A 15,724-nucleotide genomic window follows, 5' to 3' on the forward strand; every position below is an offset into this window, starting at 1 on the left:
GACTTTGGGGCAGACGTGCAAGGGTCCTTGAGTAGGAGCCCCCCAAACAGCACATCTGTCTTACCACATTTTGAAGCAAATGGAAACATACATTACCCTCCAGAAAACTACTAAGTCTGGAGCCCACCCACCCCCTTCCAAATGAGATAATCAAGCCCAGAATTTAACTTTGACAATAACTGGTCGATGTCAGCCCAGTCGGTGGGTGAGCAATAGACACATCCATAGTAATTCAACTCTGTTGCTAGGTGAATATTTCCCCAAATTACATAGCATGTATTTAGTGCTTGGAATTGTTTCATGCACTTCCTATACATTGCCGTCCTTGCTACAACCCTGTAAGTTGGGACATATTGGGGGGGGGAATCAAATTGCTAAGGCAATTATTCCATAGTGCAAGTGTCTCTGCTTGGGCAATAGAATCTTCTCCCCTTCTCTTTCCCCTGGTCAACATACCCCCCAAAATCTATTCTAGGGGCTCCCCTCAGATTTGAGAAGGATGCATGCAGGCAAAGGAGAACTGAGCTGGGATATAGTTCACTTGGTAGAGCATGAGACTCTTACAGTACTCTCAGGGTTGTGGGTTTGAGCCCCACATTGGGCAAAAGATTCCTGCATTGCAGGGGGCTGGACTAGATGGCTCTTCCAATTCTAAGATTCTGTGAGAGAGAGGAAAGTCCCATTGCACAATTGGAAATCTTTGCACCAACGGGACTCGTTAGTGGAATACCACACATTCATATTGCATGCTTTGTGGGAGAAGGAAAGGAAATGGCTTACGTACGCCCATCTAATGCATCTATGGCAGAGGCTAGGTTACCAGATAGTGTGTCCAGAGCCATAACTCAGTGGTATAGCACATACTTTGGATGCAAAGGGTTCCCATTTCAATCCCTGGGAATTTCAAGGTAGGGCTGCAAAAATATCCCATCTGAAACCCTGAAGAGCTGTTGCCAGCAAGTGGAGGGAATCCTGAGCTAGATGGACTTGGTTACAAGACAGGATCCTGCATTCCTTTCGAGAGGTTTGCTTTGGTCTGCAGCCCAAAGTAACAATGCTTGCATTGCATTTGCCAATGGGGTAGAAGTGTTCTTTGCAGTTATGACACTTGAAGGCAGGTGACTGAAAGAGCCATAGACCCTTCTCTTTGTGCTAATGTGATGAGCATAGATCTAGTATGAATGCAGTGGACAGCAGAGGAGAGAGATTTGCCTGACACACTCTGTTACTGGGGAGCAAAAGGAGAACCAACCATTCACCTCTCCCCATTTTCTTTTTTTTTCTTGTTTAAGAAAGTAGATGTGCACTCTTGAAACCAAAGAGGCATGCCCAGCTTTGCAATTAAAGGTAAAGCAGAGTTAATGAAATGTTAGGGGTTTGCAGTAGGAGAATGCTTGCCAGGTTCGTGGGTTTGGTTTCTGAAATTCAAATGGACGACACAAGCATCTGAGAAGTGCCCTAATTCTAGAACAGTCAGTTATGTGCACAAAGGCACATGCATCAACACAAGAGAGATACTTGAAGTTTAAGCGTCTTTCTGCTGAGCAGAGGGATTGATTCTTTCCAGGCAATGCTTGGCTGCAGACAAGGCTTTACGAAGTAATAAGAGTGCTCTATGTGATATGCATATGATGGTTTAATAATCTACAGATAATAACGTTCATACTTTCGATACATAATTTTTTTAATACAAAACATTTTGCCTCAAAACATCCTTTTTTTTCCAGACCCAGAACATCACCCCAGGTGTTTAGTTCACATTTATTTCCAGGAATAGCATGCTCCAACATTGCAACAAGCAGTCTTTGGTGCAATTCCAGTCTTTGTGTGTGAACATGGTGTTGCTACAGTAGTAGCCATGGAGAATGGAGCATTCCATAGAAATCAAAATTGGAAAGAATTATCTCCCTGCATGGGGGTAAATGGTGGCAAAGAATATTAAAGCTGAGGTTTTGAAAACAGGGAGTCAGGATAAGGAGGAAATCTGGTCACCTACGGTTCAAGTGTGAAGTCCAAGATTTCTAGGTAGTGAATGAGTCTTGGGTAGAAATTTTGCCACCAGGTATACTGGAGAGAGAATCTTTCCAGAAGCTGGTCAATAAAAGGGCAATCACTTCAAATGTTGAACATTTCCATGAGGGCAGCTCAACCAACGTGATTAGTCATTACAGCCAAATAGAACTTCCATGTCCAGTGGCAGTGTACCACCAAATACCAAACACTGGGGGTAAACAGCAGGAAAGGGGTTTTGCCTCTTATTGGGACATATTCCTTGCCACTGTTGGAACAAGGATGCTGCCCTCAAAGGAGCTTTTTTCTGTTCTGGAATCCAGACTTGGCAGGAAAAGCCTGTTGTATGTCAGCTCCTGGATCTTTTACAACCTTCCTCACAAAATGAGTTTGCACCACCATCTGGTCTCAACCACCCACCTTGGCAGCACAGCTTTTATTTTTTATTTTTTTAATAGTACTCTTTTGAAATCCCAGATATCCTCTGCAAGTTCGCAATCTGAATCATCTCTCTCTCAAAAAAAGGGTATGTTTGTGCTATATTTCCAGGAGAAGCCATTTCCAGGAGAACAGCCATATTAGTCTGTTGCAGCAAAAAAACAGAACAAAAACACACCAGAAAAGAAACTTGTGGCACCTTCAACACAACTGCACTGGTTAAGCATATTAGCTTTCATGGACTAAGGTTCATTCATCAGATGCATCTGAAACTACAACCCTGCTTCCTTTTGATCCCTCTCCCTTTGAATCAAAGGTTCACACCAGGATTAGAGCAAGACATGCCACAGACCTGTTATCTCTTTCCCTCTCACCTTCAACTGTCCCCTTGAGAAGAACACAGATCCCAATATGGTCACTCAGAACATGGAACATACTTAGAACATCACTCCTGCACTCCTGGAGAAGTCCCTGAGAAATCTTGTTTCATCTCCACAGGAACTGAACCCTCTGAGGGATCCGTCCTCTATAGACAAGCCTCTTATTCCCAACAAGATGTAATAGCCAGCCAAATCCCCCTCCCATAAGGTGCAGAAACTCCATCTTCCTGATTCCTGTAAAACCAGAAAGTCCCCAGGAATGGATTTACATACCTTGCTTCCCCTGGACCAGTTCAGAAACTCACTACCTTAAGACAACTCCTTCTGCTTTTCATGGGGAAGCACTACTACAGAGCCGGCTCTTCCATTAGGCAGAGTGAAGCAGCTGTCCCAGGTGTGGATGCTGGAGGACAGAAGAGTGCACCCCTTAAGCTAGCTACCCTACTGCCCTCTCTTGTGGTGAGGACCACTATTCCATCATCACCAGCATTGAAGTAAAATTCAACTGCCAATCTGGCCAAGTTCAGTATATAGAACTAGGGGTTGGGATGAAGGAACTTGTCCTTTGCATCCTGCAGCAAACTGTATTGGGCTGGTCCTGGTTTCCTAAATGCCACACACACACCTTGGGGGTAGGGTGGCAGAGCATCTGCCTTGCATATAGAAAGTCCCTGGTTCAGTCTCCAGGCAGGGCAGGGAATGTCCTCGGTCTGCAGCCCTGGATAAATGCTGCCCATCAGCAGAGACAATACTGAGACAGATGGGCCACTGGTCTGACTCAGCTCCCTATGTTCCCATTCCCTGAATTGTGGAATAGCCCTACACACATTTCCTGTGGGATGCGAGTGGCACTGTGGTCTAAACCACTGAGCCTCTTGGGGTTGCTGATTGGAAGGTCGGCGGTTCAAATCCGCATGACGGGGTGAGTTCGAAAGCACGCCAGTGCAAGTAGATAAATATGTACCGCTGCAGCAGGAAGGTAAACAGTGTTTCCGTGCGCTCTGGTTTCCATCACTCTGTTCCATTTAGTTTAGTCATGCTGGCCACATGACCTGGAAAGGTGTCTGTGGACAAATGCCGGCTCCCTCGAGATGAGTGCCACAATCCCATAGTCGCCTTTGACTGGACTTAACCATCCAGGGGTCCTTTACCTTTTTTACACATTTCCCTCCCCCCTTTGGGAATGGAACAATCCAAGTAGTACATTGCTTGGCTCCCCCACTCCACCAAGATGGGATGCGCTCCAACACAGACCCTGACTTGTTGACCTTGGAGATTGGAAACATCACGGTCTCACTCAGCCCCTTAAGCTTATAAATGCAGTTCAGCCGAGGTGGTGGTGGGCAAGAAGTCAGAGCGGCTACTGTAGACCACCACCCCGGGGGGATATGAGATGATGTCAGGCAAGCTGACTGCTGCAGGAGCAGCTGGAGCAGCAGAAACAGCCCTGGGGTCAATGGGCATCAAGGTGTGCAAGGCTTGCTCCTCATGCTCGGGCTTGGTGGTGGCGGTGAAGGGGCGCATGGCCGTGAGCGAAGGCGAAGTGATCCTCCACAGCAACTTCTTGAGGGCCTTGCGGAACTCCCTGCGCATGAGGCAGTAGAAGATGGGGTTGAGGCAGCTGTTGGAGTAGGCCAGGCAGATGGTGATGGGGAACAGGTAGGTCTGGGAGAAGAAGTAGGCATTGCTGAAGGGCAGCACGTTGAGCTTGATGAAAATGCCCCAGATGGTAAGCGCCTGGTTGGGAAGCCAGCAAAGGAAGAAGGAGAGCACCACAATGGTCACCGATTTCGTCACCTTGGACCGGCGCTTGGTGCTGGGACCGCAGGAGCTGGCGCCCATGTGCCTGTCGCTGATGAAGCGCACCAGCAACAAGTAGCAGAGGGTGATGATGCCCAGGGGCAAGAGGAAGCCCAGCAGCACCTTCTGGGCATGGTACAGCCCCAGCCAGAAGGGGGTATTGTTGCCTTGGCTGTCGGGGAACTTGACCAGGCAGAACTCCTCCTCCGTGTAGATGGTGGAGGTGGTGGAGTAGATGCCAGTGGGCAGGGAAGCCAGGATGGCCACCAGCCAGATGAGGAAGCACAGCCACTTGGCCGAAGTGCATCCCCCACAAAGTCCGCCGGGCCTTTTGCTCTTCAGGGCGGAGGCCACTGAGTGGTAGCGTGCCATGCTCATGGCTGTGAGGAAGAAGACGCTGGCATACATGCTCACCGTGGTCACGTAGGAGAGGATCTTGCACATGGCGTTGCCAAAGAGCCAGGTGAAGTCCAAGGCGTTCTCCACCGCCCAGAAGGGCAGGGTCAGCACAAACTGGAAGTCAGTGGCGGCCAGGCAGGTCACAAAGAGGTTGATGGAGGACTTTTTCCAGCCTTGCTTGCTTTTCATCAGGTAGAGCACGAGAAGGTTCCCCACTAGCCCCAGGGCACACACCACGGAGTAGATGATGGAGATGAAGACCCTCAGGACAAGCGAGCCGCTCCCCTGCGGCCCATCGGCTCGCTCCAGGTGGACGAGGCTCCTCCAGAGCTCCTGCAAGGACGCGTTGCTCCGGTTGCTCGACAGCCTCTCCTCCAGGAAGCTGGAGAAGAAGGAGCCCAGCGAGTCTCCGGGCTCTGCGTCCTTCATGCTGGAGGCCAGGGAGCAGTAGCTGTAGTCACACGGGACATCCATCATCCCATGGCAGACGGGAGCTTCGGCCCGTCTCTGCCCCACCGACCGAGCTGGAAGGCAACGAGAGCGGCTCCTACAAAAGTCCCGGGCGAGGACCCTGCAGAGAACTTTTCACAATGAGGATGGGGCGCTGCCGGCCGGGTCTCCCTTCTGCTAAACTCACATGGACCACGAGGTGGTAGGAGGGATGCGTGTTGCCAAACGACCAGCACCGATCCAAAGGCGGTTGCAAAAGGAGCTTTTCAGATCCAAAGGCGGCGGGCAGACAGACGCCCAAAAAATGCATTCGCTGGGAAGTGACCCAGCTGCTGCTCTGACTTTGTTGGGTGATCTCCAGAAAGCATCCCCTGTCGGATGCCTCTTGCCGGCTGCACAGAAGGAGCTGGGTTAGGAAGCGGGTCTCGGAATGGCACGGCGTCTTGCTGGTCTTTGGAAGCGGAGCCTCTCCGGATCCTTCTGATCTGGCCGCAACTGCCGCCCGAGTGCTGCCTTCCGCTTTGGTGCAATCATTCATATACAGCGCTGCCTTTCTGCCCCCGCTGCTTGCGCTTCAGAGTGCGCGCGCAGCTACGCGCCCGGTGCCGGAGCTCTCCAAGGTGCCGAAAAGGTAGCGCCAGTTGCGCCCGCCTCTGTCCCACTCCTCTCCCCTCTGCAGCCAAATTAAGTGGCACTGCTGCTGAAATATCTGACTGACAGAACTTCACTAATGGTTTTATTTTTGACGCCGGTATGCCAACAGTGTGCTTTCCTTCCTTCTTTCCTTTTCACTGATTTTCTGCGTGAAAACCATCATGGGCAACGCACAGATCTTTGCGTTCAACCACAGACAGTGTTTGTATTTTAATCTGTAAGTTTAGCATAGAAACCTCCACGGGTTCTTGTTTTCAATAGAGCGCGTGTTCCTGCTTTGAGAAAATATTTCTCATACTTGTTGGGTGGGGCCCGTTTCCCCATACTGCAAATGGGAAGGGGGGCGGGGGGGGGGGGGAGAGAGAGAAACTTATCAACTTATCCCATGTTTGCCTATTGCAAACCTGTCTTCCAATATAGCTTTTTTATTATTATTATGTCTCCTATTTTGCAACCTCATGTGCATGCAGTATGATTTACCCCGGATTTAAACATGGAGTGACAGAGGACTCTGCGAAATTAAAGAGAAACAGGGAAAACTGGGGTTCTCATCTAGGCATGTGCAGGACTCCTCCTTTACCATTGCCACTAGGTAATCACAAGCAGCCCTCAGGATACTTTGATCAGGCACCAGATATGATAGCTTGAATCGTGGTACATTTTACTTACCTTCAGTATTTTAAAAAATATGTTTAAAAACTGGTCAGAGCACTTAAGTTTATTACCTTTTAAAGTTTCCAAACAACACATCTTTAAAAATAATAGCTTTTTCGACCGACTCTGGGGTTGCGCGCTCATCTCGCATTATTGGCCGAGGGAGCCGGCGTACAGCTTCCAGGTCATGTGGCCAGCATGACAAAGCTGCTTCTGGCAAACCAGAGCAGCACACAGAAACGCCGTTTACCTTCCCACTGTAGCGGTTCCTATTTATCTACTTGCATTTTGACGTGCTTTCGAACTGCTAGGTTGGCAGGATTAATCATTCTTAAAATCCTCTTGGATTAATCATTCTTAAAAACCTACCTTCTGTGCTATGTTTCCAGGGCTTTAGAAATGTATTTCTTTTAAAAGATGTACAGGTCACTTTCCCTGTAAGTTTGAAGTAACTTATAAAAGGCGAAAGATTTATACGATCTAAAGAGAAACCAGAGTATTTTGGTTATAATATACAGTTAGAAGATTGGGGGAAATTATGGAAAGAAGGAATAAAATTTACAGCATGTAATGCTTTAAGAGAAAATGTGATGAAGATGATGTATAGATGGTATATTACACTGGTGAAGCTAACCAAACTTTATAAGGTAAATAACAAATGTTGGAAATGGAAATAAAAAGAAGGTACCTTTTATCATATGTGGTGGGAATGCTAGAAAATGAAAGGCTTCTGGGATATGATATATAATGAGATTAAGAAAATGTTGAAATATACATATGTTAAAAAAACTAAAGCATTTCTACTGGGAATTGTAGGTGCAGAAATTAACAGACAAGATATTAAGCTTTTCCTATATGCAACAACGGCAGCAAGAATTTTATTAGCATAGAAGTGGAAACTAGAGGAATTACCGACAAAGGAAGAGTGGCATTTGAAGCTAATGGAATATGCGGAACTGGCCAAAATGACGGGAAGAATCTGAGAACAGCGGGTCCAAAAGTTCATCAAGCACTGGACCAAATTTGTAAATTATTTGAAAGACAATTGTATTCAATCAAATACGTTGGTAGGATTACAAGAAGCTTTGTAAGGAAAGGTACAAAAACCACTGCAGATAAGAATATTAATGTATGATGTTTTAATGTTTTTTGATTTTAAAGCAATGGTTAAATAGTGAAAATGCAGAAATCTGAAATGAAAGATAGAAAATCATAAGGAAGGTTTGAAGGAAGTCAGGGCCCCCCAAAGCCAAAATGTGTAATATAAGAGGAGACGTTGCAATGGAAAGTATTATTGTAAAACTAATAAAAATGATATGAAAAAGAAAAAGTTTGAAGTGACTTGAACACATAGAATAGCCAGCAGGATAATAAAAAAAAATCCACCCCACCCCCTCAAAGACAATATGAAAGCAATAGGTTGGATCCAGACTAAGGCTGCAATCCTTACCTCATTTACTAGGGAGTAAGCCCATTGAATTCAGTAGGACTTCTGGGTAGACGTGGATAGGACTGCACTGTTAGCTGTGCTTGGAGTAGACCACTGAAAGCAGTGTGGCTTGAGTAAATTCCATGGATTTCAAGGAGTCTGCTCTAAGGATGGCCAGCTATGGCTCTCAGAATCCACCCTATACAACGTATAACCAGCCAAATCCAAAACCAACCAGAATAGGTGTGCCTTGCAACCTTTTCTGAAGGCAGTTCTATATAGAGGATCCCATGCAGGTTTCATGGAGTCCCTTGCTAAAACAATGGTCCCAGATCTTCCTCAGAGTAGGTCTCATGTCTTCCTCAGAGGCTGTGCTCTCTCCCCTGTCTCCAGTGTTAAATCAAGTGTCTACAGGGGGATATCTCAGTTGGTTAGAGCATGGTGCTGATAATGCCAAGGTTGCAGGTTCTATCCCCGTATGGGACAGATGCATATTCCTGCATTGCAGGGGGTTGGACTAGATGACCCTTGTGGTCCCTTGCCGCTCTACAATTATATGATTCTATAATTCTCTATGGTGGCACAGCAGCTTTGGGTTGCCCTTCCAAGTGTGGGACCAACATTATGATGGTTTAAGTGAAGTCATGCCTGTTTTTTATCAGTGCTGCTGTTTATGAACCTTTGTCAATTGATATTTCTACTGCACTTGTTTTATCAGGCTTTAAAGCATTATATAACCCTCCATGGACACTAACGGTGGCAAAAGCATGGTTCGAACAATATAGAATTGAATATATAAATAAATAAAAGCCAGTAACTGGGACCAGAAGCTGACTGGCAGTCGGTGTAGATGATGGAGCAGAGAGGACAATATTCACACCTCCTAATATGTTTAAGGAGCTGGGCAAACACTTTTTGCTGCCGAGGGTTATGGCACTGTGTTTTGCTCATTGACTAGACACAAGCTGTCTCCATCCTGCCCCTCTTCCCTGTGAGCAATAAAAACTCAGAAATGTTCTTCTCCTTTCTCATTGATGATGGCAGTGATGATGATGAAGCATCTAAGCAACTACATTCAGTCCTGACTAATGACACTATTCAAGCATGGGGAGATTAATAAAATGGTAATAATTATAACTATTACCAGCGGAACAATATGATGGTGATTGATAGTGCAGCAGACCTCAAGAGCAGCAGGCTGGGCACTCTGGCATGCTTAAGGACTGTTAGGAGGGATCACTGAAGTTAAATGCATCAACCCAATAGTCTCTTTTCTACAGCAGTCAGATCTTCAAAAGGGAACTCTGGATGTTGTTTCGACATGACCCACTAGAGGTCGCAGGAGTAAAGGGAAGCAAATCCGTCACATTCTTCCATAGCACCAGCGACTGATTATAAGGTTACAGTTTTGCCACAGCTGCTGAGTTGGAAAGCCGCGATATACACAATTCATTGCTGGTACACTTGAAAGTACAATCTTCTTCCAGCTAGTCATAGATTTCTTTGCACAATAAAAATAAACGGTCCACTGGCTATATGTATTTCATTTCATTTATTGATTTTATATACCACCCTTCATCCAAAGATCACAGTGTGGCTTACATTATGAAAACACAAAAATATATGCCTTAATAAAAAGCAAAAACACAGTTTAAATAGTGGGGTAGGAGAGCTGTGGGGGGTGGAATTTGGCAACCAATGAGCTTCTTTGGTTTCAGATATAGTACATGGGTACATGAGTCTAAAAAGCCCAGGACACAAATTTTCATGACCCTATAGAAGAAGAAGAAGAAGAAGAAGAAGAAGAAGAAGAAGAAGAAGAAGAAGAAGAAGAAGAGTTTGGATTTGATATCCCGCTTTATCACTACCCGAAGGAGTCTCAAAGCAGTTAACATTCTCCTTTCCCTTCCTCCCCCACAACAAACACTCTGTGAGGTGAGTAGGGCTGAGAGGCTTCAGAGAAGTGTGACTAGCCCAAGGTCACCCAGCAGCTGCATGTGGAGGAGCGGGGACGCGAACCCGGTTCCCCAGATTACAAGTCTACCGCTCTTAATCACTACACCACACTGGGTCTAAGGCTATGGTGGCTCATTTACCAGAAGTAATGTATTTTGTTTTATCTCTAGAACGGTTACTCGATTCTGTCCAAACTAAGCCACAGCTGCAGCTGTGTCCAGAGGACAACAGGTGGCTGGTCATCGTAATATTGTCGGCACAAAGGGCCTTCCATTAATCTTTGGGTTCAGCCAAGGGTGAACAGCTAAGGATATCAATGGCTATGAGCCACAATGGCTACTGTATGTTCCACCTCCACTGTCTGAGGCAGCGTTGCTGGGAATTACAGGTGATCAGGGTGATATTGCACTCATGTCCAGCTTGCAGGCATCCCACAGGCATCTGCTTGGCCACTGTGAGAGCAGGATGCTAGACTAGATGGACCAATGGCCTGATCCAGCAGGCTGGTCTTAGGTTCAAGTGGTAATATAAACAGAAAAGGGGATAAGACCTGTTCTGTCCCACGCAAAATCGGGATTTGTTCCAAATCGAGACTGTCAACTCTAATCTTGCTTTTGAAGCTGAATGCTTTACTAAAATAAATAAATTTGGGGCCAAATTTCATTTTCGCCAATACTCTTATTAAGATTGACCCTACTCTAGGCAATCAAAGGCCTTGAATATATCTAGAACTAATGATTGCCAGAGGAGAGCCTGATCTTTTGCTAAAATCAATATTTGATCATTTGCATATTGGATTAGCTATATTTCTGCAGACAAAATCGGCCTGTTCTAGATCAATTGGCTTGCCCAGAAACTTAGGGTTCATATTGGAATGAATGGATTTAATTGCTTGGAAAGTGAATCAGATTTACAGTCCTGTTTCAAACCTCACACTAGCTGTGAACAGGTGTGCCCTACCTGGTGTACTTTGTTGGTCTTCCATCTGCTAGTATTATCACACAGCTGAATACTTTCCAAGCTATGCAAATAGAGCACCCTCTCCTGCATGAGTTGGAGGAGAGAGTTGCAATCTTTACAACCGAAAAAGTATCATTAGCGTAGAGAGTTAATATGCATCATGGGGGTTGGTGGTAGCAATGTCAATGATTCCTGAGTAATAACTGACATAATTATCAAGTCTATTGTGTACTGGATAATCAAGAGGAGGTGATTACAGCTCAGCATGACAGTCTGAGGACTCTCCAGCCACTTGCAATAAAGTTAAAGCATTATTACGACGGAGAATTGTGCCTTCATAACAGGGAGCTTGAGTGCTTGTAGCTCCTTGTGCTGTTTCCTCCTTAATATACTTCTTGCTATGTATTTTCAAAGGCTTTCTCTGTTCAAATGGAAAAAGAAAAACTTTATTATCACATTACACAATGAAGTAGACCAGCCAGAAAAGTTATTACAGGCTAGCAAAAAGAATTTTTTTAAAAAAATCCTTTTTACCAAGTTGGTTGGTAAAAGAGGGGTGGATTTTCCCGCCCATCTACAAACATGAATTGTTTCCATACTGCCAATGGATGAAAGGTCTTGCTTTCTTTTGCAGCCAGAACAGAAATCCAGTGGGTTGGACTAGTGGATGAGGGATGGATCTGTCCTTTTCCCATCATTCACCCATCACTAATCCGCTTGGTTCCAACACTGGCATTTCTCCCTGCAGATATGGAAGCCAGGCAGACTGATGGAGGAGGGACAGAGCGGCCGGCCTGAAGGGAATTCCATTCACTCAATTGCACACAAGGAGATGGTGGCAACCAGGCTAGTAGTTAAATGCAAGGCTGGGTTTTCAACAGACCAAAGGATTGTAATTTGCTTGAGTGTTTGTTGTGGGTGCTGCTTTGCTGAGCATACCTGAAGATAATATTTCCTTTTGCCTTCCATGAATGTGAGTGCTATAATTTCATTAATTACAAAGAAGCTATTTTGTGCGTATTTAATTAGATAATTCCCAAAATGCTCTTTCTTTTCTTTTCTTTCCCCCCCATGATTTCACAAGTGAATAATTTTTTGAAAATCATCATCATGTTGCTAAACGTATGCACAAATGGTTGGAGAGCACAAAAGTAGCTCATTTCATTTCCCCCAACATAAAGATACAAATCAAGCTATTTTGAAAATAGTGAAAGCTGAATAGATTCATCTAGCTGCTGAACGTAAACTTAACCCAATGGTTCTTGCTTTTCGAGTGCTGTTTTACAGTTAACAAATATTGTACTACAAGGAATCAGAGGGGAAATCATGAGGGCACCATGAGAAGTAAGCCAGGAACCTTCTAATCATCACTTTGCTTATTATAGTGAGCAGTGCTGTTTTTCTAGGGGGAAAGGGCGCTGGAACTCACCAGCTGAAAAAAGCCCTGATAGTGAGCCACAAAGTTGCAGAACAGCCAGAAACAGAGCAGGGTTCAGTGTAATTTCCTCCCTCAAAGCAGCTTATTGGTTCCCCCAGACTCAGGCCTAGATGTTTGTGCTTTCACTTTCCAGCATATTGCCCTGACAGCGGCTCTTGATATTGCCTGCATCCAGCACTTCTGGATGAATGAATGAATGAATAATTGATTACCGTCAGAGACCAGCTTTTAGAACACATTTGAGGGAACGCTCCCAAACGACAAAACATACATATAAAACTTTATACAAGTATAAAAATTAATGTTTAAAAATACAGTGAACGTAAAGGTACTAAAACTTTAAAATAAGCTGCCGCAGAGATCTGGGTCGCTCGGGGAGCTGGGTTTAAGGACTTTAACGAACTAGTTTGGCTCAGGAGAAGGTCTATGTCAGCAGCATAGCTGCCAAGTCTCCCGTATTCCCCATGAAACCCCCGTTTTTCCAGCTGTTCCTAGCTGAAAAAACGGATTTTTTGGTTTCCCCCCGGTTTATTCTGGTGCGGTGGCCATTTTGGAACTGGGCGGAGCATGCTCAGAAGCGACTTTTGATGCTGCTCTACCCAGTTCCAAAATGGCTGCAGTGCGACTTCTGGCGCGGTGGCCATTTTGGAACTGGGCAAAGCAGCGTCAAAAGTCACTTCTGAGCATGCTCCACCCAGTTCCAAAATGGCGGCAGCACTACTTCCGGCCTGCTACTTCCGGCCCGGTCCCTTATTTCTCCGACAGCAACTTGGCAGGTCTGGTCAGCAGATCTGAACACAGAATCTGGCAACCGTCCACGTTGTCTTCTGATCTTTGCCTAACAGGAGCAGGATGTATATTTGCTTCTCTGTGAGGTCAGCTAGCCTCACCGGCGTGGAATCAAGGATCTCCCTACAGTCCTCTTCAAAGAAGGGACATCTAAAAAATAGATGCTCTGGGCTTCCTATTTCCCCACACTTCTGGATGATACTTTGATTATAACCAGGGATGGGGAAAGTGCTGCCCCTTGAGGTGGTGTTGGAGTCTAGCACCCACCACCCTGATTTTTGGGCAGGCTAGCTAGGGCTGATGGGAGTTGGAGTCCAACAATGTCTGAAAGACCAAAGATTCCTCACCCCTGGTTTCTTTCTTTCTTTAATTTCTATACCGCTTTATATTTTTAAGAAAAATCTCAAAGCAGTTTACAGCATATTAAATCAATGAAACATAAATAAAACAATCTGAAGAAAGTCAAATATAGAGTATACAGTCAAAGCAACATAACAGAAAACTAAAATATTATCTTAAAGATTTCAAAATAAAGCATTGCAAAGTTCAAATCCTAATAAGTGGATGTTGTTGTCTCAAATCATTCTTCCTATGTGATGGTTGGCCCCTGCTGGTCATGATTCCTGGACAACTTGTCCCACCCCATCCAAGCGAAATCTCAAGTCCTAAATCTGACTGCACTCCAGCGAAACCTAAAAAGGACCAAAGGAGACTTGATGTCCTGTATCTTGGAGGAAATTTCATCAGACGTTGCTTGTGTTCCGAGGGTGAGAAAAGCTGGACCTGTTGCATTCCCTCCCCGCATCTAATTAAACAATGAAAGATTTAACAACCCCCTTGTATCTCGTTTCCACATGATCTGACCACTTACATTGTTAGTTTTAGGCAGTAGGGCCAGTAGGCTAATCCAATCCAAAAGACAGCAGGAAGCTCAAACTTCTACAAACTAGGGAATAGGAAATGGGAAGAAATACAAGCAAATAAGCAAATGGGGAATCAGGGAGTAACTTCAGAGTTATTCAAATGGCTGAAGGCTCATGAAGCCACTGCCTTGCTGAAGCTGAGCAGGTCTGGGTCTGGTCAATGCCTGGATGGGTGGCTGCCTAGGCACACACTACCTATGGCCCCAAATAGAGAAATCATATATAAAAAGCTAGAATCAAAAATAAATATAACTAGCAGCCTTGTACCCCATGTTTCTCAGGATTGTTTAACCCCCACCCACCAATAAAACCCAGTGCAATTTTGAAATCGGCGGTTAAAATCAGTGCTGTTTCTAAGGAGCTTCTGCGCATTTAATAGTTGTGTACTACAGGGGAATGAAAGATGCAATAATTAAAGATGCAGGAGTCCCCTGTCCTCTTTGGCACATGACTCAAAAATATCAATTATGACTTAATCAAATATAACCTCTTGTCTTTAAGAAATTCTTTAAAATAATACATGTCAGAAATGGAAGGTTTGGGGTTCTGATGTATTTTCTTTACCAAGGTAAGCCCAAAACAGGTAAGGATGTGCATGTGGGTATTTTTTTTAAAATGTTTCATTCTCCAAGAAAGAAATCAATTATATGGAAAGCACAATGATTCAGCACTCCCCCTCCCCCAAAGTATTTATGCAGACAACATCTGCTTCAGCTACTATGATAATAACCATAATAAACAGCTTTCTTCATTAAAAGGAAGCTTGAAAAAGAAATGAGAAACAGCAGGAATCCTTCAGGGTGAACAGAATGAAAAACTATCATTTTCAATACACATTTGTCAGAAACGTTTTGAAAAATTAATTGGGGTGAGTGGAGTGGAGAAGAAGAGGGGGAATGGAATTTGATTCTCTGGGACATCTTATTCAAGTCAATAGACCACAACATTCAGCAAATGCAAAACGGAGAATTTGAGAGCTGTTTCAGAGCATAATGATGAAATCTTGGCTCCAGTTTTCAAGGCTGCTAACCTAAACATGCTAACCGGGAAGTAAGCTTACAGGTAGGTAGCCGTGTTGGTATGCCATCAAATGCCAACAGTGCCCTTCAGATCTCTATATTGGACAAACAGGCCAAACCCTGCGCCAAAGGATAAATGGACATAAATCTGACATCAGGAACCACAAGACAGAGAAACCAGTAGGAGAACACTTCAGTCTCCCAGGACATTCTATACAAGATCTCAAAGTAGCTGTCTTATTACAAAAGAATTTCAGAAATAGACTGGAAAGAGAAGTTGCTGAATTGCAACTTATTACCAAACTTAAAACCATGGAGAGACCTGTTCTGAATAGAGACATTGGATTCTTATCTCATTACTAGTGGATTTTAGCCCGTTTAAAAACGGGCGCTAGAGGAAGCGGCCTGCCGGGACTGGCTTGGCG

At 44.8% G+C, this 15,724-nt stretch overlaps 1 protein-coding gene across 1 annotated transcript; it reads right to left on the reverse strand.

Annotated features, from left to right (window-relative positions):
- Window positions 1–1,621: 1,621 nt before the first annotated feature.
- Window positions 1,622–5,918, reverse strand: RXFP3 (relaxin family peptide receptor 3). The gene has a single exon (XM_088652790.1). It carries the CDS (start codon window positions 5,502–5,504, stop codon window positions 4,140–4,142), a length of 1,365 nt encoding a protein of 454 aa, XP_088508916.1. The 5' UTR covers window positions 5,505–5,918; the 3' UTR covers window positions 1,622–4,139.
- Window positions 5,919–15,724: the final 9,806 nt, after the last annotated feature.

Source organism: Zootoca vivipara, chromosome 10 (genome assembly GCF_965207765.1).
Source record: "Zootoca vivipara chromosome 10, rZooViv2.hap1.1, whole genome shotgun sequence".
NCBI classification, from domain to species: domain Eukaryota; kingdom Metazoa; phylum Chordata; class Lepidosauria; order Squamata; family Lacertidae; genus Zootoca; species Zootoca vivipara.

Coding starts and splice junctions, on each gene's coding strand:
- RXFP3 (XM_088652790.1), bottom strand. CDS start 5,504: ATGATGGATGTCCCGTGTGACTACAGCTACTGCTCCCTGGCCTCCAGC.